Source organism: Mobula birostris, chromosome 6, assembly GCF_030028105.1.
Source record: "Mobula birostris isolate sMobBir1 chromosome 6, sMobBir1.hap1, whole genome shotgun sequence".
Lineage (NCBI taxonomy): Eukaryota > Metazoa > Chordata > Chondrichthyes > Myliobatiformes > Myliobatidae > Mobula > Mobula birostris.
The window spans coordinates 47,100,843-47,128,784 of record NC_092375.1 but is presented as its reverse complement, the minus strand read 5'-3'; the positions used below and the strand labels follow the sequence as shown (position 1 = coordinate 47,128,784).

At 38.3% G+C, this 27,942-nt stretch overlaps 1 protein-coding gene across 5 annotated transcripts in view; it reads left to right on the top strand.

Moving 5' to 3' along the window:
• The window catches only part of f5 (coagulation factor V), a 102,951-nt gene extending 75,251 nt beyond the window's left edge, over positions 1-27,700 (top strand). For 2 of the 5 annotated variants that reach the window (XM_072260412.1, XM_072260416.1), the window contains 14 exons: positions 388-600; positions 1,833-3,780; positions 6,808-6,976; positions 8,323-8,559; positions 11,108-11,333; positions 14,344-14,526; positions 16,381-16,497; positions 18,041-18,112; positions 20,043-20,131; positions 22,195-22,350; positions 24,284-24,428; positions 25,616-25,764; positions 26,733-26,915; positions 27,430-27,700. In XM_072260412.1, the coding sequence (XP_072116513.1) occupies positions 388-600; positions 1,833-3,780; positions 6,808-6,976; positions 8,323-8,559; positions 11,108-11,333; positions 14,344-14,526; positions 16,381-16,497; positions 18,041-18,112; positions 20,043-20,131; positions 22,195-22,350; positions 24,284-24,428; positions 25,616-25,764; positions 26,733-26,915; positions 27,430-27,576 (4,034 nt within the window). In that variant the 3' untranslated portion in view covers positions 27,577-27,700. Of the gene's footprint in view, positions 1-387; positions 601-1,832; positions 3,781-6,807; positions 6,977-8,322; positions 8,560-11,107; positions 11,334-14,343; positions 14,527-16,380; positions 16,498-18,040; positions 18,113-20,042; positions 20,132-22,194; positions 22,351-24,283; positions 24,429-25,615; positions 25,765-26,732; positions 26,916-27,429 lie in introns of those variants that run through there. The other 3 variants (XM_072260413.1, XM_072260414.1, XM_072260415.1) reach the window with 3 other exon arrangements.
• Positions 27,701-27,942: the final 242 nt, after the last annotated feature.

The following is a 27,942-nucleotide window of genomic DNA, read 5'->3' as shown; positions in this document are numbered from 1 at the left end:
AAATGGAATATAATGTCATCATTTTAAAATCTAATACCCCTAGGAGGAAAGCAGTGCAGTCATCCCAGTCTTATGAGTGTTGAGTATTTAACCAAAAAAATTGGATAACCTCTACAGGTCAAGCATTATCTGTGCAAAGAGAAACAGGGTAACATTTCAGATTAATGACCTTTGTCCATTCCTCTCTCCATCGATGCTGCCTGAACTGATGAGCATTTTCCAACAATTTCGGTTTGTCAAGCTTCCAGCAATCACTACATTTTAGTTTTGCGATTTTTTTCTAGCTATCGTGCTAACTGTCCATTTATTAACAGTAATTGTAACCATGGTTTAACATTCATTAGCCATTGCAGTTTAATATATACAATTGTGTTTGCATGTTTTCAGCAATAAATGGCTTTGTGTATGAAAGCAAAGAGGCTTTACCTTTCTGCAAAGGCGATGTCATATATTGGCATGTTTTTAGCATTGGTTCCCAAGACCGTATTCTGTCAATTAATTTTCATGGGCATACCTTCAAGCACAGAAATATAAATGAGGATGTAATACACCTCTTCCCTTTATCTGGTGAAACTCTGACTATGCAGATGGACAATTCTGGTGAGTTTATTTTTGTTGTTCACTGTAAAAGGTTAATATTTTATTGGATCACTTTCAATTGAAGATTTAACAACCAAGCCGTTTTGACCTGTAATGACAGAGTAATTCATTGTGCTTAACATGAAAGCAGTGTCTCAGAAATAAAGTCTGAAAAACCTTTCAGCAGAAAAATTACACACATCACAACTTAGTGGATGTGCCTCAGTGTGGAATACATGGTGCAATTGAAGGGGGAAGGGAGTTAGGGGTGGTGACTAAACATACTGGTTTAAGGAGTGTCAGTCCTGCGGATTCAAATGGAAATCGGAGTAAAACATGCACCACTGCGAATACACTGGTCAATTTATCAAGTGAAAGTAAAACCAATGATTTAGATCATTATGTACATGAACCTTATTGTTCCTCACCAAGAAAACCTCCCACTAATTGGATGGCACACATCATCCCTTATTTTCAACAGTAACCCAAACAACCTCCTCCTATAGAACTGACAAAATGAAATACATACAGCATAACAGTAAAAATATGAACCAGGGCATTACAGAAGGATTTTAAATGTGAGAGGAAAACTGTAGATAAGGGAATAAATTCATCTGATAACAGAGAATCAGCCAATGTTAAGGATCAAGGAAATATAAAGTTCAAGGTATCACAAAGGTAAAGTGGCGCAAGACCATGGAGAGGATTTATGTTAAGAATGAAGATTTCAGGATTCAAGGTTTCAGGATGCATGGGTTCTTTGCAAATTAGCAAGTAATAGGCAATCAAGATTTGTTATAAACTTGTTATATACTTGGAACAGAAGTATAATCCTTACCTATTTTACAAATTCACCCATTAGAAATGAGGGATAATTAATAAGATATGCCCTTCTGAGCAATGGCACCCATCACGGTTGTCATCAATTTCTCTATGCTACTATACCCTGCCGAGCACTTAGAAAAAACTTGTTAATAGTTGGTAGCTATGTTGTGACATTAAATAAAGTGAGAAAAATGATAACTATTACCAGTAATTCACTCTGCTTGAGTATTTATTGCTGTTCCAGTAATTATCTCCTATCCAATCATTGATACAAGCTAAATTAGGTGACTTGATCACAGAATATTCTCTGCTGTTGATCGCCATACTCAATATTTTATACTATGACAGTGAATTTTGTTTTGCTGCTGTTATTGTGCTAAAGTGTTTTGGTTTTGTGCTGATTTTGTGACTAGTGTTTGGTTTCATAGGTGAGTGGCTTCTCAGACCTTTAAATACGCAGCCGCGGACTTACGGTATGAGGATGAGAATTAAAGTTTATCATTGTGATGATGAGGCAGTTGCATACCCACTACATATTTATAAGATTGAATATGAAGGAGACAAAGTACTAGTGGATGTAAGCGAAGAAGTGGGTGATGAAGAAATCGATGAGCAAACTCTTGAAATTTTAAAAGAACTTGGATTACGGTCATTCAGAACACAACAGGAAATGACAGAGGAAGAAGATATTCTGCAATATATTGAGGATGACTCTGCAAAACACGATACGTTAAATGTCAGTCCTGTGGATTCAAATGGAACTCAGAGTAAAACATCCATCCCTGAGAATAAATTGGTCAATGTATCAAATCAAAGTAAAACTGATGATTTAGATGATTATTTACATGAAGCAGACAGATTTGAGGAACTTGTAAAGTTAAATGAAATTTCAACAGTAGAACCAACAGAAGAAACACTCAATGAAATGGCACAAGTAACTGAAACATCAATATCCGATTCTTATCCACTGAAGTTCACATTGGCAAGTACTCACTTAAGTCATAATATGCAAGGTATAGGCAAAGAAGGTACACGCTTGGGGAGTTTTGCCAAAGACTACAATGCAAGGAATGACAGTAGTGTGTTACAAGATGTTGCACTAAGGATAGATGCCAATCATGCCATTTTCTCAATTAACATGAACAAAACGGATATTCCAGTTAATCTCATGGTGAAGAGCAAGAGGGATTTAGCAGATACTTCTGTATTAACATTAAAACAAAGTAATATTTTTCAAATAACTTCAGACAGCGCAAGTTATGTCAATATTACCAATGGCAAGGGAGAAAAAGAGTATGTTTTAGTCACAGATGAAAGTAGCTCAGAGGTAAATAATCAAAGTAAAGGTGAAGATTTTATCAAACAAGGCAATGAAGAATCGGGAGGAATACATGCTGACAGAGATACAGGTGGAAAACAGGAAACAGAAATAGAGAAAGGGTATGCAGTCAAAATCCATGAAGATTTAGTGCTAGGGTTGATTAATGAATCATTGTCAGTTGGAAATAATCAGGCAATTGAGCCTGAACACAGCCCTGACTTCATCCAACATTTTGAAAATAAAACTATTATATTAAACGGCAGTACAATTGAAGCTACAACTAATAGTGAAGAGGAAGAGAATAATTTGTCCAGTAAGGCTCCAGAATATTTCACAAGTGCCATGAAAGAATCAAGTATGGAGAGTAGTGAAGATCCTGAAAAAGTATTTATTTTCCTAAAGAAGCATTTAAAAAATGAGCACAGATTTCGATTTAAGGGAGTGCCCTTAAAACCCAAAGGACATCATTTGACCTACCAAGTAGAAGATAAAGGTGTTAGTGTGTCAAGGGTAAAAAGTTTGAGAAAGTACGTAAAACACACAAAAAAGAATAGCTCTAAAAAACAGCTCAAAAATACAGAAACTGCAAGACAGCAAGTTGTAGCTAAAATGCTGAAACAAAGAAGAGTCTTGAAAAAGATCTCACCAAGAGGGATTAAGCCTGGTATTAAACAAAGAACAAATTTATTAGGAGAAAAATATCCATCATCAAGTAAGCTTAATTCTAAATTTAAAGACACTCTAATTTATCAAGATGACACGTCACATAGTATCATAGTTGGAATTCCCAAGCGTAACAATGGCGTGAGTTTTGATTATGATGAATATATTGAAAATGCAGAGGTAAGGACTCTTAGAGCTGCATTAGAAAAGGATGAAGAGGAAACAGAATTAGATGCTGTAAACCCTTATACCCAAGATAGTCGAACTCATTCAGATATGTCCCGGGATCCAGAAATGATTATCGCACAGTATTTACGCAGCAACAGTGGGAATGTGAGGCGGTATTTTATTGCTGCAGAAGAAGTTTACTGGGATTATTCCACAAATGTAATGTAAGTATGGAATGTGTCATCATTTCTATTTTAAGCTTTTTTTTTCCTTTTTATCTATTTTCCTTTCTTTATGTTGTAAATTGTTAGTAGTTATGAGATTATGTGGATATACTCTTTAAAATTTGCCAGCAATCTGAAGATATTTCCCTCTTTTCCACTTCCTTTTGCAACATTAAAGGTGTCAAAATAATAGAGTACTTTTTTAGAAATCATTTGATCAACTGGCTAGCATCTCTGTGTTAAGACAGATTAAGAGTCAGTATTCTGCATTTTTTTAATTGTTCTATTTTTCATTATAACTTTGTAATAATTTTATCGCAGTTTGTCAGCTCAGCCAAGGAGTTATTCTGAAACAAACATCAAATCAAGCTGAGTTTATTGTCATATGCTCAAGTATGATGAGATACAGGACAACGGAAAAAGTTGCCTGCAGCAGCATTACAGGCACATGAGTGCAGTACAATTATTTGATGTAAATTGCTTTATGTACCCACACACTCAGTGGCCACTTTATTAGGTTCATCTGTACACCTCGTTAATACAAATGTCTAACCAGCCAATCATGTGGCAGGAACTCAATGCATAAAAGCACATACACATGGTCAGACCAAACATCAGAATGGGGAAGAAAGTAACCTAAGTGACTTTGACAGTGGAATGATTGTTGGTCCTACACAGGTGGTTTGAGTATCTCACAAACTACTGATCTCCTGAGATTTTCAGGCACGGCAGTCTCTATAGTTTACGGACAATGGTGTGAAAACCCGAAAAGAGCATCCAGTGTGTGGCAGTTCTGATGACAAAAACATCTTGTTAATGAGTGAAGTCAGAGGGAGAAAGGCCAGACTGGTTCAAACTGACAGGAAGGTGACAGAAATTTGAATAACCATGCGTTACAACAGTGGTGTGCAGAACAGCATCTCTGAGCACACAACATTCTGTACCTTGAAGTAAATGGGGGTTCTACTCCTGTGCTTAGTAAAGTGGCCAGTGGGTGCATTTTGATTTCAATTTAGCAACAAAAATCACACGAGTCAAAAGCTTGGGTCTTGGAATGAACCTCTAAACTAAATATTGAGGCCAAAGCGCCATGTGAGCCTTTCAAACGCAAGGGATCAGATTTTTCCTGTCAATTAATATAACAGTCAAATTATGCAATTTATATAAAATATGAGTAAAATAACAGATGTAAACTAAGACATTGCTGATTATACTGTATATCAGTGTATTTACAAACTGCCTTCTCACTTTGTAGTACTCTTAACACAGTTTTTCTCCAGTGAACACTGAGGGCCCCGTAAGTTCCTTGCAATTCTAGATAACAATTGCAATAGCATCATAAAAAAGCACAGCAGAAAAACAGGCCCTTTGCTCCATACCGTCTGTGCTGAACCATTTAAACTGCCTACTTCCATCGACCTGCAGCTACACCTCCATATCCCTACCATCCACGAACCTATCCAAACTTCTCTTAAGTGTTGAAATCGAGCTCACATGCACCACTGGTGCTGGCAGCTCTTTCCACACTCTGAATGAAGAAGTTTCCCCTCATGTTTCCCTTAAATTTTTTGACCTTCACCCTCACCCATGACCTCTAGTTGTAGTCTTGCCCAACTTCAGTGGAAAAAGTCTGCTTGCCTATCTATCTACCCTATCAATCAAATCTCCTCTCAATCTTATACATTCCAAGGAATAAAGTTCTAACCTATTCACTCTTTCCATATAACTCAGGTCCTCCAGACCTGGCAACATCCTGGTAAATTTTCTCTGTACTCTTTTAACCTTACTTACGTCTTTCCTGTGGAAAGGTGACCAAAACTGCACACAATACTGCAGACTAGGCCTTATCAATGTCTTGCACAACTTCAACATGACATCCCATCTCCTGTGCTCAATACTTTCATTTATGAAGGCCAGTGTTCCAAAGCTTTCTTTACGACCCTATCACACTGTGACGCTACTTTCAATGAATTATGGACCTGTATTCCCAGATCCCTTTGTTCTTCTGCACTCCTCAATGCCCTAACATTCACCGTGTAAGACCTACTCTAGTTGGTCCTACCAAAGTGAAACAGCTCACACTTGCCTGGATTAAATTCCATCGGCTATTTTTCACTCATTTTTCCAGCTGGTCCAGATCCCGCTGCAAGCCATGATAGTGTTCTTTGCTGTCCACTACACCCCCAATCTTAGTGTCATCTACAAACCTGCTGATTCAGTTAGCCACATTATCATCCAGATCGTTAACATAGATGCCAATCAACAATGGTCCCAGTACCGATCCCTGCGGCTCTCCACTAATCACAGGTATCAAGTCAGAGAGGCAACCATATATTACCACTCTCTGGCTTCTCCCACAAAGCCAATGTCTAATCCAATTTACTAGCTCGTCTTGAATGCTGAGCAACTGAATCAGAATCAGGTTCTTTATCACCGGCATGTGACGTGAAATTTGTTAACTTAGCAGCAGCAATTCAATGTAATACATAATCTAGCAGAGAGAAAAAAATAAATAATAATAATAATAAATAACTAAATCAATTACATACATTGAATAGATTTTAAAAAACGTGCGAGCCTTATCAAATGCCTTGCTAAAGATGTTTTAAATATCTCTGCTAGAGCCCCAGCAATTTCTGCATGCCTCCCACAGGGTCCAGTAGTTGAGGAATTATGTCCTAAACCTTAAAATCGTATGCAAGTCCAGGGATGTTTCAGTCCTATTAAGCTGCTCACCAAAATATTGTTATGATTAGTTTAAAAGCTACCAGAAGACAAGTTAATCATAAAATGCAAAATTCTGCAAGATGTCAGCAGTCAGCAAATCTTTGCGATTAAAAGCTGACTTAAGAATGATCTAAAATGACGTACAAAATTTGCTTAATATAAAATCTGGAAGCAAATGAATTAGCATCATATGTGCAGAAATGTTATACTTGCTCATTCAGCTTACACATAACTCCAGATTTTGCACAAAATATGGAATTTAATGGTGTTGCATTCTTTAATGTCTTCGTAACATGCTAGCAGAAATCTTGGAAGATCAATAAAGCAAAGGAATACTCGGTACAAAAAGGTCATTTTTCGGAGATATACAGATGCATTTTTTAAGAAGCGCTATGATCATGGAGAACGGGATGACCACTTGGGAATACTTGGACCTATCATCAGAGCAGAAGTTAATGATGTCATCAAGGTGTACTGTAATAATTTATATTGCATGTTCAGTATAGAATACTTAAGTGCAAATTAGTAAGCTTTTGCTTTCAAGTTAAATTCAAACTACTTTAATTGATTGCACTTGCGTTTCATTTATTCAGTATAGTACTATGTTCCTCTAGCAGAAAGTTAAGGGTTCAACTTCCATTGCAAATCTTTGGCATCTAAATAGACTCTCACCCCATTATTCTTGAAGTACTCGATATAATGTTAACCCAAAATTGCATTTGCCGTTTTAACTAGATGATAAGCTTGGCAGGTAGTTATTCAAAAAGGATAGGCTGGTCTGTTGAGTGACATGACCTCCTTCCACCACCAATTTATTCCATGGTGTTCTAACTAATACAGCAATACAGAACAAAACAAATCATTACTTATAAATAAATGCTGGACATTACTCAACAGATCAAGCAGAAGCTGTGGAGAGAAAAATAGAATATACAGTTTAGGTTGATAAACTGGACAAGTGCAAGGTTGATGACCAGATATATTAATTCTGTTTTTCCATTGATTTGACTCTTTTTGATTATATATAACATGTTAGACTTTGAGGTATTTCTAAGGAAGATGATGAGGCACAATAAATCTTAACTCATTGACTTGAAACTACATGCGTTACCAGGAGAGATACAGACCTTACAGACATTTCCATCATTCTGCGTTTTTCCCCTCTTCTGCTGAGTTTAGATTTCACAAATAACTTCCCATTTACACCTCCCCGGGCATTCTTTTCATTTTTCGTTAGGTTTTGCCTTCATCTTTAAGCCTGCACTGTCATCATTGTGTCTTTCAACCTCCCACAAGTATTCCCTTTCATTCTTGCCCAGCATTCTGCCACGACCCCTTTCCTTCCATATTCTCTTCACCCAATTCTGGTGCAAGGTCACTGACGTGAAACATCAGCTCTATTTTTCACTCTGCCAATGCTGCCTGACCTGTTGTGTATGCCCTGTAATTTATGTTTATTTTTGCAATTATTAGCATTTTCTGTATTAATCTCACTAATTATTGCAGTCCTTTATAATCACAAGTATGAAACAATCAGCATTCCCTTTGTTAGATTGGAAGTAATCTTCCTACAAAATGGAAAGGTGAATCATCTTGAGTCGATCTTGAATACCTACTCATAGTTATTTCCAGAGTATTGTTATGTCCTGCGAACAGGTAATTAGAATAAGGAAATAGAGAAAACACTTGTAATTTGCTGAATTTTTCCTGGAATATGTCAAATTCATTAATTACTTAGATGCACAACACTAGCTTTAGAAATGGCGTCTAAATTAAAATCTTGATTAATAATCTATACTTCTGCTTGTTCATCAGGTTATGTTCAAAAATCTTGCTTCTAGACCATACTCCATTCATGCACATGGAGTAATATATGACAAATCATCCGAAGGAATGAGCTATGAAGACTTCTCTACTGATTGGTATAAATCGGATGATGTTGTTCTGCCAAACACCACGTATACTTATGTATGGAATGTGCCACCTCAATCTGGGCCAACAGCCACTGGATCAGTTTGCAAGCCCTGGGTCTATTATTCTGGTGTGGACTACGTGAGTGTTCTACATTCAAAGTATCATTAGGGAATCTTAAGCAGATTGAGCTACAAAATGAAAAATATTTTGGACCATAAAACGTAGAAGCACAAGGTTCACAACCCCCAGTCTAAAGGGATATCTTTCTGTTTTAAGATAGTGCCCTCTGGTTCTAGACTTTCCCAATATTTAGAAACATCCTCTCCACATCAATTCCTTTCAGGCAGCAGAAAAGAAACTATGGACCTGTTAGCCTGACATCAGTGGTTGGGAAGTTGTTGGAATCCATTGTTAGGGATGAGATTATGGAGTACCTGGAGGCGCATGACAAGATAGGCCAAAGCCAGCTTGGTTTCCTGATAGGAAAATTCTGCCTGACTAACCTACTGCATTTTTTTGAGGAAATTACAAGCAGGGTAGATGTATTAGGTGTGGTGTACTTGGATTCACAGAATGCCTTTGACAAGGTGCTGCAGATGAGACTGCTTAGCAAGTTGAGAGCCTGTGGAATGACAGGGAAGTTACTAGCATGGGTGGAGCATTGGCTGATCGTCAGAAAACAGAGTAGATAATTTCTAAATAAGTACATGTTCGGCACAGCATTGTGGGCCAAAGGGCCTGTATTGGGCTGTAGATTTTTCTATTCTGGCTGGCTGCCGTTTACCTGTGGAGTTCCACAGGGGTCAGTGTTGGGACCGCTGCTTTTGACGATGTATGTCAATGATTTGGACTATGGGATTAATGAATTTGTGACTAAATTTGCTGATGATACAAAGATAGGTAGAGGAGCGGATAGTGTTGAGGAAACAGAAAGCCTGCAGAGAGACTTAGATAGTTTAGGGGAATGGGCAAAGAGGTAGCAAATGAAATACAGAGTTGGAAAGTGTATGGTCATGCACTTTGGTGAAAGAAATAAACGGGCAGACTATTATTTAGATGGGGAGAGAATTCAAAATGCAGAGAGGCAAAGGGACCTGGGAGTCCTTGTGCAGGACTCACTAAAGGTTAACCTCCAGATTGAGTCAGTGGCGCAGAAGGTGAATGCAATGTTGGCACCCATTTCTAGTGGTATAGAATATAAGAGCAGGGATGTGATGTTGAGGCTCTACAAGGCCCTCGTGAGACCACACGGAGTATTGTGTGCAGTTTTCGGCTCTTTATTTTAGTAAGTATATACTGACATTGAAGAGGTTTCAAAGAAGATTCATGAGAATGATTTCAGAAATGAAAGGGTTACCATATCAGGAACATCTGGCAGCTCTTGGGCTGTATTCGTTGGAGTTCAGGAAAATGAGGGGTGATCTCATAGAAACATTCCGAATGTTAAAAGTCCTGAACAGATTAGATATGGCAAAGTTATTTCCCATGGTAGGGGAGTCTAACAAGAAGGCATGACTTCAGGATTGAAGGACGCCCATTTAGAACAGAGATGTGGAGAAATTACTTTAGTCAGAGGGTGGTAAATCTGAGGAATTTGTTGCCACGAGCGGCTGTGGAGGCCAAGTCATTGGGCACATTTAAGGCAGAGATGGATAGGTTCTTGAATAGCCAGTGCATTAAAGAGTATGAGAAGAAGGCAGGGGAGTGAGGATGACTGGAAGAATTGGATCAGCCCATGATTGAATGGCGGAGCAGACTCAGTGGGCCAAATGGCCTGCTTCTGCTCCTATATCTTAGGGTCATTCTGTTTAGGCTTTTCAATATTCAGTAGGCTTCAATGGGATCTGCCCTCGTTCTTCTAAACTCCTGAATACATGCCTAGAGCCATCAGATGCTCCTCATACATAGCATTCTCATTCCCAGGATCATTCCTGTAAACCTCCTCTGGGCTCTCTCCAATGCCAGCACATTGGACTTGGATATGGGACTCAAAAGTGCTCACAATACTCCACATGTGGTCTGACCAATACCTTATAAAGCTTCAGCATCACATCTTATGATGGCTTCCATTGGTTGGGGTCAACCATGTTCTAGCTGTTGAAGTAGATGTGCAAGCCAGCAAGGGCAGTGTGATATGGAGGGCAAGCTTTTGCCCATGCTACAGGCTCCTCCTCTTCACACAGCTGATGAATCCAAAAACAGTATAGACAGTTCGGCACCAGTGGTGTTTCAGGAGTTGCCAGTCAGTATAGAACTCACTGTCGGACTGCCTTAGGGACTCCAGCTCCAGATTTTTCCTTGGGTTTTCTCCCGAAACCTCCCCATTAGTGGGTATAGCAGCAAGGCAGCGGGGCTCTGGAATCAGAGTTTTCCTTCTGCTAGCATTACATCCCTGCTTTCATATTCTAATCCTCTTGAATATTGCATTTACCTACCTTACTGTTGACTCGACCTGCATGTAAACTCCTAGGGAATACTATACTAGGGCTCCCAAGTCACCTTGCACCCCTAATTTCCAAATTCATTTGCCATTTAGAAAATATTCTACGATTCTACGCCTGTTGTCCTTCTGCCAAAATGCATGACCATACATTTCTCTACACTGTACTCCATCTGCCAGTTATTTGCCCATTCTCCTAATCTGTCCAATTTATGGACACTTAAAGTATTATTGCTTTCCTTATAGGAGAAGGACATTAACTCAGGTTTGATTGGGCCTCTTCTGATCTGTCAAAATGGAACATTGACGTCAATTAATGAAAGCCCTAAAGATGCTCGTGAATTCATTTTGTTGTTTAACACTTTTGATGAAACTAGAAGTTGGTACTTCAATGATGACAAAGCACGGAGTTCTGATGCGGACTTTGAAATGAGTGATAATTCGGACTTGATACAACAGAATAAATTTCATGGTACTCTTCCCTTTTTCTGTTCATGGATACCTTTAAATTTAAAATCCTTTCCATAGCCACTTTGTCACTGTTGCCAATTCTGCAGTTCAAGAGAAGGGTAGTCAGCAGTGATAATCGCCAAGTAGTTAAGCTGGTGAATGCGGATCCGGTTTTTATTGAACACTTTCCTTCTGATGCTTTCCCTCTTATTTTCTTTCCATTAAAAAATCTTCCTTCTACTAAAGTCTACTTTACCTAGCTGTTGACCTGCAGCCCATCCCATCCCTTGAATCAACTGAGCTCAGGTGAGAAATTTCCTCAGGTATTTAAGTAACACTGCTAGAGAAATTCTGGATAATAGCATTGTAAACTCTGTTTAGCTGTTAGATCTGGATAATTTTCCCATCCTCCCTTATCTCCAGCTGCCTCAGTTTAAAAGCCTTTGACTTGCAAACCAATACCCTGAAAACCTAAATCAAATGAAAATTTGTATAATTTATTCAGAGTATTATTTTTTCATAGAATAGTACAGCACAGTACAGGCCCTTCGGCCCACAATGTTGTGCCAACCCTCAAACCCTGCCTCCCATATAACCCCCCCACCTTGAATTCCTCCATATACCTGTCTAGTAGTCTCTTAAACTTCACTAGTGTATCTGCCTCCACCACTGACTCAGGCAGTGCATTCCACGCACCAACCACTCTCTGAGTAAAAAACCTTCCTCTATTAGATCCCCCTTAAACTTCCCACCCCTTACCTTAAAGCTATGTCCTCTTGTATTGAGCAATGGTGCCCTGGGGAAGAGGCGCTGGCTATCCACTCTATATTATCTTGTACACCTCTATCATGTCTCCTCTTATCCTCCTTCTCGCCAAAGAGTAAAGCCCTAGCTCCCTTAATCTCTGATCATAATGCATACTCTCTAAACCAGGCAGCATCCTGGTAAATCTCCTCTGTACCCTTTCCAATACTTCCACATTCTTCCTATAGTGAGGTGGCCAGAACTGGACACAGTACTCCAAGTGTGGCCTAACCAGAGTTTTATAGAGTTGCATCATTACAATGCGACTCTTAAACCCTATCCCTCGACTTATGAAAGCTAACACCCCATAAGCTTTCTTAACTACCCTATCCACCTGTGAGGCAACTTTCAGGGATCTGTGGACATGTACCCCCAGATTGCTCCGCTCCTCCACATTACCAAGTACCCTGCCATTTACTTTGTACTCTGCCTTGAAGTTTGTCCTTCCAAAGTGTACCACCTCACACTTCTCCAAGTTGAACTCCATCTGCCGCTTCTCAGCCCACTTCTGCATCCTTTCAATGTCTCTCTGCAATCTTTGACAATCCTCTACACTATCTACAAAACCACTAACCTTTGTGTCATCTGCAAACTTGCCAACCCACCTCCCTACCCCCAGATTCAGGTTGTTAATAAAAAATCACGAAAAGTAGAGGTCCCAGAACAGATCCTTGTGGGACACCACTAGTCACAATCCTCCAATCTAAATGTACTCCCTCCACCACCACCCTCTGCCTTCTGCAGGCAAGCCAATTCTGAATCCACCTGGCCAAACTTGTCTGGATCTCATGCCTTCTGACTTTCTGAATAAGCCTACCGTGTACAGCCTTGTCAAATGCCTTACTAAAATCAATATAGATCACATCCACTGCACTACCCTCATCTATATGCCTAGTCACCTCCTCAAAGAACTCTATCAGGATTGAGAGACACGATCTGCCCTTCACAAAGCCATGCTGACTGTCCCTGATCAGACCATGATTCTCTAAATGCCCATAGATCCTATCTCTAAGAATCTTTTCCAGCTTTCCCACTACAGACGTAAGGCTCACTGGTCTATAATTACCCAGACTATACCTATTACCTTTTTTTTAGCAACATTCACCTCCCTCCAATCCTCCGGTACCATTCCCGTGGACAACAAGGACATAAGGATCCTAGCCAGAGGCTCAGCAATCTCTTCCCTTGCCTCGTAGAGCAGCCTGGGGAATATTCCGTCAGGCCCCAGGGACTTATCCGTCCTAATGTATTTTAACAACTCCAACACCTCCTCTCCCTTAATATCAACATGCTCCAGAACATCAACCTCACTCATATTGTCCTCACCATCATCAAGTTCCCTCTCATTGGTGAATACCAAAGAGAAGTATTCATTGAGGACTCCGCTCACTTTCACAACCTCCAGGCACATCTCACCTTTATCTCTAATCGGTCCTACCTTCACTCCTGTCATCCTTTTTTTCTTCACATAATTGAAGAATGCCTTGGAGTTTTCCTTTACCCTACTCGCCAAGGCCTTCTCATGCCCCCTTCTTGCTCTTCTGAGCCCCTTCTTAAGCTCCTTTCTTTCTTCCCTATATTCCTCAATAGACCCATCTGATCCTTGCTTCCTAAACCTCATGTATGCTGCCTTCTTCCACCTGACTAGATTTTCCACCTCACTTGTCACTCATGGTCCTTCACCCTACCATTCTTTATCTTCCTCACCGGGACAAATTTATCCCTAACATCCTGCAAGAGATCTCTAGACATCGACCACATGTCCATAGTACATTTCCCTGCAAAAACATCATCCCAATTCATACCTGCAAGCTCTAGCCCTATGGCCTCATAATTTGCCCTTCCCTAATTAAAAATTTTCCTGTCCTCTCTGATTCTATCCTTTTCCATGATAATGCTAAAGGTGAGGGAGCGGTGGTCACTGTCCCCCAGATGCTCACCCAATGAGAGATCTGTGACCTGACCCGGTTCATTACCTAGTACTAGATCTAGTATGGCATTCCCCCTAGTTTTTCTCCTGTATAGTTGTCTAAAGTCAATTACTTCTGAAAAGCTGCCTATCTCAACCTACTACCAGCAACGTAGTTAATGTGCCAATAAAACTGATTATTCATGTACTTAGATTGTAAACAAAAGTTCAGATAGTTTTTTGAAGAGATCTCAACTTATAGTGCACCAATAAATATTTCCAAAGGTTTATTACTTGATTTGCTGCTTTGCATTTCTAGCCATAAATGGACTTGTTGATGATTCTTTAAGCGGTCTGGTGATGTTTGAGAAAGAACTGGTTCGTTTTCATGTGATTAACATTGGGACCTCAGAAGATGCACATTCTATACAGTTAGATGGTCATACACTCATTGAAAGAAGGGAGGATGCACATCGTCTGGGAACGTGCAGCTTGTACCCAGGTAAGGTGTTCTTCATTTTACATGTAGCATAACATCTAAAGAATATTTCCTTACTGGAGTGGAAGGAAACATCTGGCTTGTCATTCAGTAAGTGCATAGCTTATGAGTTACAACTGTACCATGCACTGTTTATTATACCCTCACCAAATCTGTTGTAGACCTGGGAATTAAGCAGTCTATCCCACAGAGAGTCCCACATCATGCTAGACTCATTAGCAAGCATGTAGCCAGCCCTGATACATAGCCTGTAGATGCCAACATTAAGAGCATCACCCAAAACAAACTGCAACATAGCTCTGCAGCTAACACCTAACATCTCAAATAAGACATGTCAGTATCATAATGTATGGTCAGTTGCTTTAATAAAATAATTAATTTGCTCTCAGATCCCCTAATGGTCACTTTATTGGAATGTAGAAAGCCCAACCCCTTGTTTTCAGTTCCTCATTCCAGCTGATGGCAATGTATACAAAATAAGACAGATTTCAACCCAAAATGAGCATTGCATGCCATCCACTCCCACAGGAGTCTAGGTCAAGGCAGAAGCCCTGTTCCTTCCTGGGGTTTTCACTCAGCCAGAGGGCCTCTTCATTCAGTTCATTCCACAGTCCACATATGCTACAAATTGTCATTTGGACATGAGATTGCCCACATAAAGTCCAAGAAAGTTCCTGATGGCATGCTGAGGAACCAGCTTTGCTATTAAGAAGAGACAGGAAGGTCAGAAGGTAATGACAAAAATATCTGACCAGCAGCTCAATTAATATGGCCCAGGGTTTGGAAATTCAATCATTTATTTAGTTTGATCAAGCAAATAATTTTCAATTGCTCCTGCTTCTGTGTTTTTAGTAAACTTCTAATAGAAGTAAAAGAATTATATCTACTGTGTAAATATTCAATGAGCTAAACTATCAGATGCCCTGTCCTGTCTTCATTTCTGTTCACACTGTACACATCAGACTTTTGGAATAAATCAATGTCTTGCAGAAGTTCTGTGATGACTCAATGATGATTGGGTGTATCAGAGATGGGCAGGAGTTGGAGTACAGAGAACTGGTGGACAGGTTTGTGGAGTGGTGTGGGAGGAATGTGGCCAAAACCAGGGGGATGGTGACTGATTTTAGGAAGAAAAGGACTGTGATGAGTCCTGTATACATTCTGGGAGAAGTTGCAGTGGTGGAGGAGTACAAATACTTGGGTGTTCACCTCGACAATAGACTTAACTGGAGAACCAACACCAAGGCTGTTTACAAGTAGGGGATGAGCAGACTCTATTTTCTAAGGAAGCCGAGATCCTTCAATGTGTGCGGCAGGATGTTGGAGATCTTTTACCATTCTGGTGTAGCGAGTGCAGTCTTTTCTACGGGTCTTTTGTATCACCAGCATCGGTGCTGGTGATGCAAAAAAGACTAAATAAACTCAACAAAAATTCTTGGTTATGACCTGCACTCTTTTGAGTTAGTGGTGAAAAGAAAGTCACTCAACAAACAGTTATCCATTATGGACAATCTGGCACATCCTCTCCATGACCTACTGAATAGGTAGTGGAGCACTTTTTTGAACAGACTCATTCAGCTTCACTGTTACAAGGATTATCATAGAAAACCTTTCCTAGCAAATGCAATAAGCATATACAACAGTTCATATCTGTGTGACAGGAGAACACACGTCATAGTACAAAAATATTGCACATTGGTAAACTATTATTGTGCATATTATTATTCTGTACCTCATTATTAGTTAAGTCTGCACACTGCTAAGTGTGCTTTTAAATGTTGTTGCTGTAGCAAAAGAATTTCCCACTTGGGATCAATAAAATACTTATTATTATTATTTTTAATTAAACACTTGTAGGTGCCTTTAAAGTAGTGGAGCTGTATTCATCAAAACCTGGCTTATGGTTGGTAAGCAGTGAAAATGGAGAACATTACAAAGGAGGCATGCATGCACGTGTGCTTGTTCTATCAAAAGGTATGAGGAAATGTTATCATAATGGAGTAAAATGCTTCACACCTTGCAAAGTACAGAAGAGAATGTGAAATGGAGTTTAATCTACAGTAAAAAAAAACTTAAAAATTGCAGTTGAACCCATATGACTTACAATTCCCAATGTGCGACCATTTTGAAATGCAAAAGGACAGAAATCTAGATTCAATTAAGTTAGTCTGTGCCATCTGAAGCCCTTCATGTTCAAAAATAATTGTTAAAATATTGAACTACTCTTGCAGTTTAGTGGTCTGTGGTTGTATTCTTCCCTCTGAGCTCAAGTGGGTTCAACTCTACTCCTGACTTGAAAGCAAAGATCTAGGCTGTAATTCTAGCTCGCATATTAAAGCTGACATGAGAACTTAGTTACCAGCTGTCTCTGCTGGCCCATTTTCCTTCTGGTAAGATGGCAGTGCACTTGGTCTTTGTAGCCTCTCCAGGTCCGTCAAGTAGTGCAAATATGTGTCTTAAAGAATATTTTAGTGATCACAAAACCCTGTTGGATATTGATAACAGAAAATGCTGCAAGCCTGGTTCCTTGCTTTTTTTGGTGAGACGGACAGTGGAGCTGCATGGCCTTGGTTGTTCGCAGAGCAGGCAGTCATGATGTGGCAACACACATCAAAGCTGCTGCTGAACGCAGCAGGCCAGGCAGCATCTCTAGGAAGAGGTACAGTCATGATGTGGCGTTGTCTGCTACAGCAGCCCAGGGAGGCAGTGTGGGAGAGAACAGAGACGTGGCGGAAATGCTGGGATCCATGCTGGTTGGGGGCTGCCAGACCTCACCAGCCTTTCACGTGCCCCTGGTCTCACTTCTTTTACTGGCTTACTTAATGCATTGCCTGATTTTTTTTTCCCACATTGGGCTGTACTGAATTATTTTCTGTCCTCTGCCCAGGCCTGAGCAATATCATTTGCTCTCAGTGCCTTCACAGTTTCAGAGAGGAAATGGCTGTGGACCTCAGACTCTTAAACACAAAATAATCTGCAGATGCTGGGATCAAAGCAACACTCACAACACGCTGGAGGACCTCAGACTCTCAAGCTCAAACTCAAAAAGATGATTCATCAATGAACATACTGCACGCACGTCTGCCATCATCACTGCTCCATCTAGAAAATCATATTCTTTGTTTTCTCATATTTTATTACTGCTTCCTTGGCAGTAATTAATATCCATCATTAGCATAGCCGTGGTAGCATCTTCTATGTTGTTGTGTTGGAGGTCAACAAATATAGGAGCTGAAGTGAAGTCATGGAATTATTGAAAGGTGAGGGGGAGATATTAAAAGTTGACCCTCCGGAACATAGAAAAACAAAGCAATTTAAATCAAATAGATGTGGGCCTTAAAACTATAGAAGATGTGACCATAGTGTTCTAGATGACCTGTAACTTATGACTGGTGAAGTTTAATCTTTTACAGTGCTGATAATTATAGGAGACATGCGTATAGAATAAATAAGAGGGTTCAGAAAGTGGAATGGTTCGAACTCATATTTGGTGTAATACACTCTGTTTCCTTTCCAGGCTGTGATGCCCCACTGGGTATGGCAACTGGAAGTATAACTGATGCACAGATCACTGCATCAGGATATGAAGGCAAGTGTTTTGGTTCTGTTATGTTCACCAGTGCCGTTTGTTTATTGTTCTTGAAGAAAAATGCATGACAATGCAATGCTGATGCCATTGAGACATAGTTCATGAGCTGTTCAGTGCTTTGAACATAGTGGGCTCTTCACCTCATAGACAGGCCTTTCAATTTTCACATACTATCCTCAGCCACTTTATCAGTTGATTTAATAGAAACTTTGTAGCCATAACCATCCAGCCTGGCAGTTGATTCATCAGCTAAGTATTTCTTTGGCATGCTTGGGCCTAGAAGTAAAAAGAGTAAGAGAGTTTACCCCTGACCTAATTTGCTTAATTAAAAGTGTATACTCAATCTAGCCATTCCCAGCCTTACTCTTGGTCCCACCCCATCTTACTAGAGACTGTCCAGATTGCGCCTGGATCTGCCTGCGAATCTAATGTGCAGAATACCTGGACGCATAGGAAGTTCATGTTTTTACATATAATTATAGAATTACCATGGCAATATACTAGTCAATAGAATCAATACTATTGTGGCAAAACTAAGTAATTAAATCTTTCATCTTCCTTTGTACAAATCAACTAGAAGATAAAATAGAATCTGCTGTTTTGGCTAAGAACATATTGGGGAATGTTCTGAATATGACTCATTAAATCAGTTGATGAAATATACTTACTGGTATTCAAACACCATTATAAATTGATAATTGTCGAATTAAATTAATATGGAAGTGATTTCAAGTGCAAGACGGTGTGGTGGAAAATTCCAGAATGAAATGTATAATTTGGTTCAGGTGGGAGGGATCTTGGCAAGCTGGACCTGACCTTGTGATCACCACTTGAGAATGCCTGTGTGTGCAGAGGACTGCTATAACCACATAGCTTCTAATGCTTATGTGGCCTCAGTGCAGCAGACAATTCAATAATTGGAGCAAATTGCCAGCATCAACGAGTCTTAAGTCAGTGAACACAAGATCTACCCCATGGATTGCCCTGATGACCTTTTCACTGTTTGAGCAGTTAGAGGCTTGCACGACTCTTTCTGAATTTTGTTGTAGCGAAATATCAAAAATCAATAATATTTTTCAACATTCAGCTTGTGAAAGTTAAAATAATGCTAAAGTATTCAAATACACTTCCCTTAATTAACCCTGTTCAGTGAGGTTCAGTAATTCCATTCAAATGAATAAGGGTCTGAGTGATGCAGCAACTATTACTGGTATTAAGATGTGGAGGCAGTTAAAAGGTGCATCCAGCTCTACAGTATTATAGAACACCTCTGGCTTTTACCTGCAGGCAGCTATGTAATGTATAAATTGTGGGCTGTTGTTTTTAATTTTCCTCTTAGTGATCTATCAGTTTACCAACGAGTGAAGTGGGAAATCAGTTGTCTCCAGCACACTCCACAGTTCTGTTCTGGTGTGCAGTGCAGATGTCTGAAACCTTCTGCAATGTGCACTGTAGCTAATCCACTTTTCTCTTGGGTAGATGTAATTACCAGGTAGCAATCCATGCAATCCAACTCATTAGCTGAAAATCTACTGAAAGTTTGTATTATTTCAAAGAATAAATCGTCTTTTCTTCATTCTACCATTAGTCTTTTTCACCATCTATACAAGGGTATTGCTGCAGATAATGTTTGTATATATAAAGCCTTAACATATAAAAAATTCTCAGGAAAGAAAAGCTATAATAAACAATAATACCCATTTTATAAATTACGTAGCTGTCTGTGAACACACATAGAATTCTTCTTTTCTGTTTATGGATCACTGAAGTTGCAAATAAACATAATGCAGAATTTTAACCTGTGGTTGAAGGTTAATATTATCATTATTTGTCATTGAAACATACAGTGAAATACATTGATTTTCTGTATGTTTTATTTATTTTACTGCCATTTGCAGGTTTTCATTTGCATTTTGTTATCCTTTATTAGATGACTGGGAGCCAAAGCTGGCGAGATTGCACAACCAAAACAGGATCAATGCCTGGAGTGTTGAAATGCACAGTTCAGCTTGGATCCAAGTATGTCCAAATTCCTACAAATTAATGTATTGACAAGAACTTTTCTTAATCATGAACGCCGCAGTATTTATGCATATAAACCTTACAGCATATTTAGAAATGTTTGGCGATTATATAAAAGCATGCCTAACTAAATGAGAAAAACTGATTTCAAAAGCCATGCATGAACTATTCTTTCATGTTTTCTATATACCTCTTTATCTGATTGAAACTATGCATAACCATCTATATTTTTACTTGATTCCACTGAACACATTCACCTCTGAATTCTGTTGATTGCACAGTTAAGTAGTAGATGCTGATCAATCTATAATTTCACTTTACACTTTCATCCTAAACTTTCCTTTAGTCACAGGCCACTAACCCATGTGCAATTGGAGGATGCCCTTTTAAAACTATTGCTCTTCAACTCTGTAGAAACGTACTACCTGGAGAGCAATACTAACTTGGAAACTACTTCTAAAGAACCAATCTCACAAGTTCATAAGAAGTGGGTCATTAATATAGTGCCCTGGTTTAGATTTCTACTGCTGTGCTGTGAGGTATTTCATTTTAGCAGTGTGTCCTGCTAGTAGAATGTTTTGGTTTTGGCTAAAGATAAGAAGCCCTGTTACTTAGGAATGTTTTGTTGGCCAGTCAGGACGGTGGGATTGGGAGAAGTTTCTAGTGAGAGTGTGGTGGGAAGAGATTTGTGGAGGACAGTGGTCTGGTTTGGGGTCGTTTGGCAGGAGCTGTGGAGCAGGACAGAAGGGAAGATGCCACAGAATGCTACTGGAGAAGAGAGTCTTGGTTGCAAGAAGTGCTTTGTGCAGATGAATGGCTCCAAGGAGGAAAAGCCACTACTTCTGAGAGAGAGCCTGTTTGTTTGAGATGGACTTTGAAGGATGTTTGGATGGTGGCAGGTACTGTCATGCAGACCATGGGCTTGACACTGTGAGTGATGTCTATATCCAGCTTTCGGAAGAGATGAGCTCCAGCAGTCAAGTATACACTTTGACCGGTCTAACTACAATGAGCCCTTTTCTTTTTTTCTTCTTTCTTTAAATAACTGTTTGCTAAAGCTGAACTTGGTAGATATATTATCTTTATAATTTTATGTGGTGTACGATCTGCTATTTCTTACCAACCAATAATTGTGTATGGGCAGTATTTACACAGCATGCACTAAAATCGAGGCCTCTTTAATCGGAATATCACGACAATCCTGTTTGGTTGAACCCCAAATCATAATGACCCTAGACATATACTGTTTATGAAAGTTGCCCTTCTCACCGCTGAGTCACGTGGCTGTTAGCAGAGTGAGCTAACAAACCGAGTGTGTATATGAGCCCAGTGAGAGGGATATACTAACAGGTAATCTAGTCTCCAACGTTCAGTGATTATGCATGTCCAACTCAACTTTTAATGGATGTGGGAAAATAATGTCACTGATATAGTGAAACCTTATATTTTGATTTATGAATAGATTTTATAAATTACAGAATTCGTATCATTTTGAGATTTGAGATCTGAAGAACTTATATTCTCCAGACATGACCTCAACAACCTGTGCTCTGCTCTGGAACACTGATCCGTAAAACTAATTTAACCCTTTGGGAAGCTTACATTTATATTTTGGTTGCAATTTTCTTTTTCTATTTTCTTTTTAATTACTAAAAATGCTTGTACTCATGTTTGTGATTCAGACACACAATATGAATTACTTAAGTAATTAATATACCTTCTGGATGTAATTATGGTGTGTAGGAGTTTTTGTTATTCAAGTCAAGTTTATTGTCAATTAACTATATACAATGTGTAATAACATATATTACCATATAATGTATATAGAAACAAGATGACATTTCTCCAAACCAGGGTACTGTAGTACACATAACGCATGATAACTTATTCATCAGCAGTTAGTAAAAGTATCTAAAAACCTTTCTTTGATCATTTCTGATCTATGCCCAGTTTCAAACAATGAAGGAAGATGTTGTTTGAGACAATTGAATGAAACAAACATTTAAGTTAATTTTCCTGTATTAGGTAGCTAATGCACGTGCATTGCTGTGGTATTACAGGTTGACCTAGAAAGGCCAATGGTGCTTACTGAGATTGCCACTCAAGGAGCGAGAATATTTTTTACGACTTATTTTATTACAGCCTTTTACATTGAATACAGTGTGGATGGAATCAATTGGAAGTATTACAATGGAAACAGCAGGAGCAACAAACAAGTGAGTGTAAATTATTAAGTATAAATAATTTAGCATAAGAGTAGGTATGTACAAAATTCTACTTTGAGTGACAGCTGTAGCTTATTTGGTCTTATTTTCACCTTATTTGCGGGTCCCACCCCAGAGGCTTGAGGATAAATATCTAAGTTCCTGTTTTGGTGAAATACTGAGGGTATGCTATGCTGCTGGAGTTGTCACTGTTTGGAAGGGGTCTTTAATTAAACCATCATTCTCGCACAAAAATATCCCATGGACCTATACAGATACCAGGAGAGTCATAGGCTTGAAGGAGTTAGATAGTCATCCTTTTGCAACAGCCTGAGGAAAAAAAGTATTAAAAGATAAACAATAATAAAACATTGAAAGCAACCTGAATATTAAGCCTGTGGTATATAAATGTCATCAATTCTGTAGCAGAAAAATTAGATACTCCTTAATTGCATCGGTAAATTAATATTTATTGAGTTTAAGAACAAGCTGACTAATAGGATTCTTATCCTGGAGTCCAAAGGAGTTAGGTTCGGGTACCATTCCATTGCATTCCAGTTTAAGTACCGATGAAATGCTGCACTTTCAGACATGTCTTGGTTTCTCTGACATACTAATAAGTCCAATGCACCTTTTAATGAACAACAGGGGAGATTTGTTTTCCTATCCACTCATTGCCTGATTATGTCATGGAGAAACTTGGTGCTTGGCTTCAGGCTGGTCCTGATCAACAAAATTGTTGGTGAGCACAGTACATGATAGGCAGATTTTGGCCACAAATCCAGATGATAGACCCCACTCTGCAACATCAGACGCTTATATTATTATTAAAACAATCTTACACAGTCTGAGTCATGGCACTGAAGAGGTGAAGGGGAAGCTTGGGCCCAAGTATTGCCTGTACTTTGAATTTCTAGAGATTTTATCCACAAGTGTTTTGGAATTTTCCTGGAATGAGATTCATGTTGGAGATGATGGAGTCAAGACTCTGGTGAGCCCGTCACTACATAGGACCTCCTCTAAGTATTTACCCAATGGTTCTTGGAGTTCCTGAAGTCCACCTGCTGCTCAACTTTAAGCAAAAAGTTTTATAATTGGTGCCTGTCAGTGAAGAAACTAACTTCAGTTTATCGAATCATAGAAACTCATTGCACAGAAGGGGGGGGGGGGAAGATGGCATTTGCCCAATCATGCCTTCACCAGCCGAAAATATATTTCAGATTTATCCTACTTGTTTCCTTTTGGTGCATTGCCCTACAGATTACAACTTTTTAAAAAAATGTAGTGGGGGTTTCTGCATCCATCACCCTTTCAGGCAGAGGGTTCCAGAGCCTATATCACTCAACAATTGAAATATTGTTCTCAACTTCCCTCTGACCTTTCTACCAGGTAACCGATTCTATGTGCCCTAAGTACTGACCTATCCTTTAAAGGCCTCTTATAATTTTAAGCGCCTTAGATAAATCTCAGAGTCTCTGTTGTTCCAAAGAAAACAACCCCAAAAAAGGCAATAAATAGAAAAAACGAGATTACACATACCAAAAATCTGAACAGAGGTGCTAGAAATACCCAACAGGTTGAACAGCATTAGTTCTGACAAAGGACCATAGACCTGAAACATTAACTCTGATTTTTCTGTATATTCTGCTGAGTGTCACAGGTGTTTTCTGATTTCACACTCGATCTGGGAAGGCTCTCCTCATAACTATAAGGCTCCACCCCCAGCAACAGTCCTATAAATCTCCCCTGCATCATCTTTAGCATTGTTTCTTGCTGTCCCAAAGGATTTCATTGTCAAAGAAGTAATTAAAAGTGTACTTAATGTTGTAAGTCAAGTAAAAGTGGAATTCACAAAAGTAGCTTGCCTTGAGTTTGTTTAATTTCTAAATGTTATGTATTCTCATTCCTTGTATAAAATTATTTCTTTTCTATGATCTACCTGAAGATATTTAGTGGAAATACTGACAATTCAGAAATAAAGTTTAACAAGTTTGACCCACCTATCATTGCAAGATACATAAAATTGTATCCAACATCCTTCAAAAAAAGACCAACTCTCCGCATGGAATTGTATGGCTGTGAAATAGACCGTGAGTATAAGTTTTGCTATTTTGTGTTTTCCCTCTTCTACCCTAGGTCAGAATTGATATATCGGGAAAGTATTGAACTAATATAAAAAGAACCTGACATGTACATTGAAGAGTATAGCAATGAAAAAAGATTTTCTTCATCTACCCGGTCAATGCTTAGCTTTTATCTAAATTCCAGGAATACAGGCCTAATCTTGTATTCTCATTAAGATCAAATCTATTTGGACCGCCATTATTTCAAATTTCTACTGTTTAATTATTTATTTTTGTTGTTCAAAGTGATGTCCTTACAGCTATGTACACTCAAATTCATGTTCAACTTCACGCATTTACTTAGCAACTTCTCTTGATGATTTTATGTTCTTACTATGTATCATTATTGTTATCCCAAAAAATCAGATAAATGGCTTTCTATTAGTGATCAAAATGACATTGTTAAGAGTTTGCAAAAGTCGTTTTGATACATTCACATTAGAAATCCACAATGATTTTCTCTAAACAATCCAATAATTCCTAAGTGTTCAGTCACTCAAATTTTAATTATTGAGTCCATTAACTTTTCCCTGTCATATTAATACATTTTCTTTTTTTTTCTCATCTTTCTTAAATAATTGATTTACATTGACAATCTAAAGGGGGAATTCCTGAGTTGTAAAATTTCAAGAGGTTTCTTAGAATTTTTTTCCTACAAACTGTGAAAATCAAGTCCAGGTCATTAGGTTCCTGTGGGTTGGGTGATAGTCGTATACTTCCCATCACTCTGGCAAATCAGCCATATATAATTTTCCTCTGTGTTTTTGTTGATTAACTAACTTCATATCTGCACAACCATTCTCCTTTAATCAATTTTGCTAATGTCTATTGTAAGGTATTTAAAAAGTTTAAAAAGCTCCTATTTATATAAACATACTTTTTTAAAACTCAGTTTTGAATAGATAAGTTAGTCAAACATAATGTGTCTTCAACAAATCCTAGTTTATGAAATTATGGAAGAGGAGAATACAATTACATAATTAATCTTAGATTCTTAAAGTCATAGAAACTACTTTCACTAATCAGTCATCACATTTTTCATTTAGATAATAAGTACGTTGGTATCCAATGTATTTTTCATTAGAATTTAGTGGAATGTTAGATTCAAAATATATAGATTTATTTATTATTTATACATGCACATTGCTTTTCAGATTGCTCACAACCATTGGGAATGAAGAAGGGGATTATTTCAGATGATCAGATAACTGCTTCATCTTTCCAGTCTTCATGGTGGGGTACTTGGTCACCACAACTGGCACGTCTGGACCTAAGTGGCAGAATTAACGCATGGAAATCTGATGTATGCAGGAAATGAATCTGTTCTCTTGCTGCCAAATATTCTGTATAGCTGTTCAAATTGATCTATTTATTTGTTAAGTTAACATATGTAGGTATTATTTCCCTTCAGATGTGTTTATTAATTCAAATTGTTAAAGCTAATACTAAAATGCTTTGTGAAGATAAACACGTTTGGTATTTCAATGCTGGAGTAGGTTGTTTGTCTTATTGCTTTTAATGAATTAGAGATTGTTATTTTATAATTTGGGTCTACTAAGCTTCACAGTAACTGTCCCCTTGGGTCCTAGTTCTGAATGAAACCTAAAATAAATTGAATGAAACAATTTATTTACATCAGAAAATTATAAGATGGGTGAGAAGAAGAAGAAGTCAGGGGCCTACAGACCAATTAGCCTAACTCACTGTCTGGAAAGTACTTGTGTCTATAATTAGGTTAGAGTGAACACTCTGAAATGATCCATCTTATCAGAGAGACTCTCTGAATTTGTAGAGACTAGATCAGATGGATACATAATTGGCTTGATGGTAGGAAGAAGTGGAGGGTGACGCTAGAAGGTAGTTTCTTGGACTAGGAGGCCTGTGATTAGTGGTGTGCCACAGGTTCCATATTGGGATCATTGTTGTTCATCATTTGTATAAAAGATTTGTATAAAAGACTTGGAAGAGAAGTGGTTAGTAAACTTTCAGACGACATAGTGGTGTCTACGACATACAGTGAAGGAGCTAATCAAAAGTTGCAGGGGATCTTCCTCAGCCTGCTTCCATGCTATATTGCTCTATTATTCTGTATCCTATATCTGTTCTGCAGAGGATATTGGCCAGGATGAAATTTAATAATTGAAAAGTCCTGTTGCACCCAAAGTCAGAACAAAGTGAAGTGTAAAAGTTGTACATGGCAGGATTAAATGACAAGGAGTTATTAATAGTCAAATGACACTATGAATTTCAATATCTTATTATTTGATCCAGGAACTGAATGAAAATCAATGGCTTCAGGTTAACCTTAGAAAGAAAATGAAGATAACTGGTATTATTACACAAGGGGCCAAGTCTTTCACCACCACGATGTTTGTACAAAGTTATGCAGTCCATTTCAGCTTTGATGGAAAAATATGGATACCATATACAGATCAGTCAAGTAGAAATGAAAAAGTAAGTTTGTGGTTCATTAGCATCAATGAAACACAATGTTTAGTGTGACATTAGTATCATTTTTCCATGTGTGCAAAATATTTTATATTTAAGGTTAAATTGCATGCAGCATGTAAGTAGATCAATGGTTGCTACTAACTAGGTCAGATTCAGCTGTAAAACTATTTATAATCAAAGAGCTTACTTAGACTCTCAGAGGAAGAATGAATTCATGAAGAGGTGCAAGAATACTGCTCATGTGGGCAGTAAAGATGAATATGATTATGAATTAGCATATTTAAGAGGTTAAAGATTAATCAAAAACAGCAAAACTAAATGAATTAAATTATGTATGTTATATTAGTAAAACTATTAGTAGTAGTTATTTAGTACTGTTAGTAATACTAAAACTTGTTTTTTCTGCAAGTTTTGAATTTCAAAATTTATGGAGGAAAAGTATCTTCTTTACTGAAAGTGTAAGTCTAAAGATTTTCCAGTTAAAGTAGTTTTAATAGATATCATTTTCATTTCACAGATATTTGTTGGAAATACTGATGGTGATGGACACAGGAAAAACTACATTAGTCCTCCCATCTTGGCCATATATATCCGTATAATTCCAAAAAGTTGGCACAACAGCATCGCACTTCGGGTAGAGCTCATCGGATGTGCCATTAAATGAATATTTTTGCAAGTGTATTCTTGGAAGAACTATTTGTACAAAAAGATTTTTCTAATTGAAACCAGCAGTACATTTTTGGGGAATTCAACATTCACTGTGGATAAATAAATTTTGATGTGAAAAATTCGAGTAAATTTTCATTTGTTTATAATATATCTGATGCTGATTGTAAATAATGCAAGAAAGAACAGATATGATTAGCTTGGGAGGAGAAGAATGAAATGAGAGGGAGGATCTGGGGAATGATTGGTAATATCATATTAGAGGGAGTATAGTGTATTTGATTCCAATATAATATAAATTTTGAAGCAGTTGTTGGTCCCTTTCATCTATGTTTAGTTTAGCGAGAATTTGAAATAATTTTTT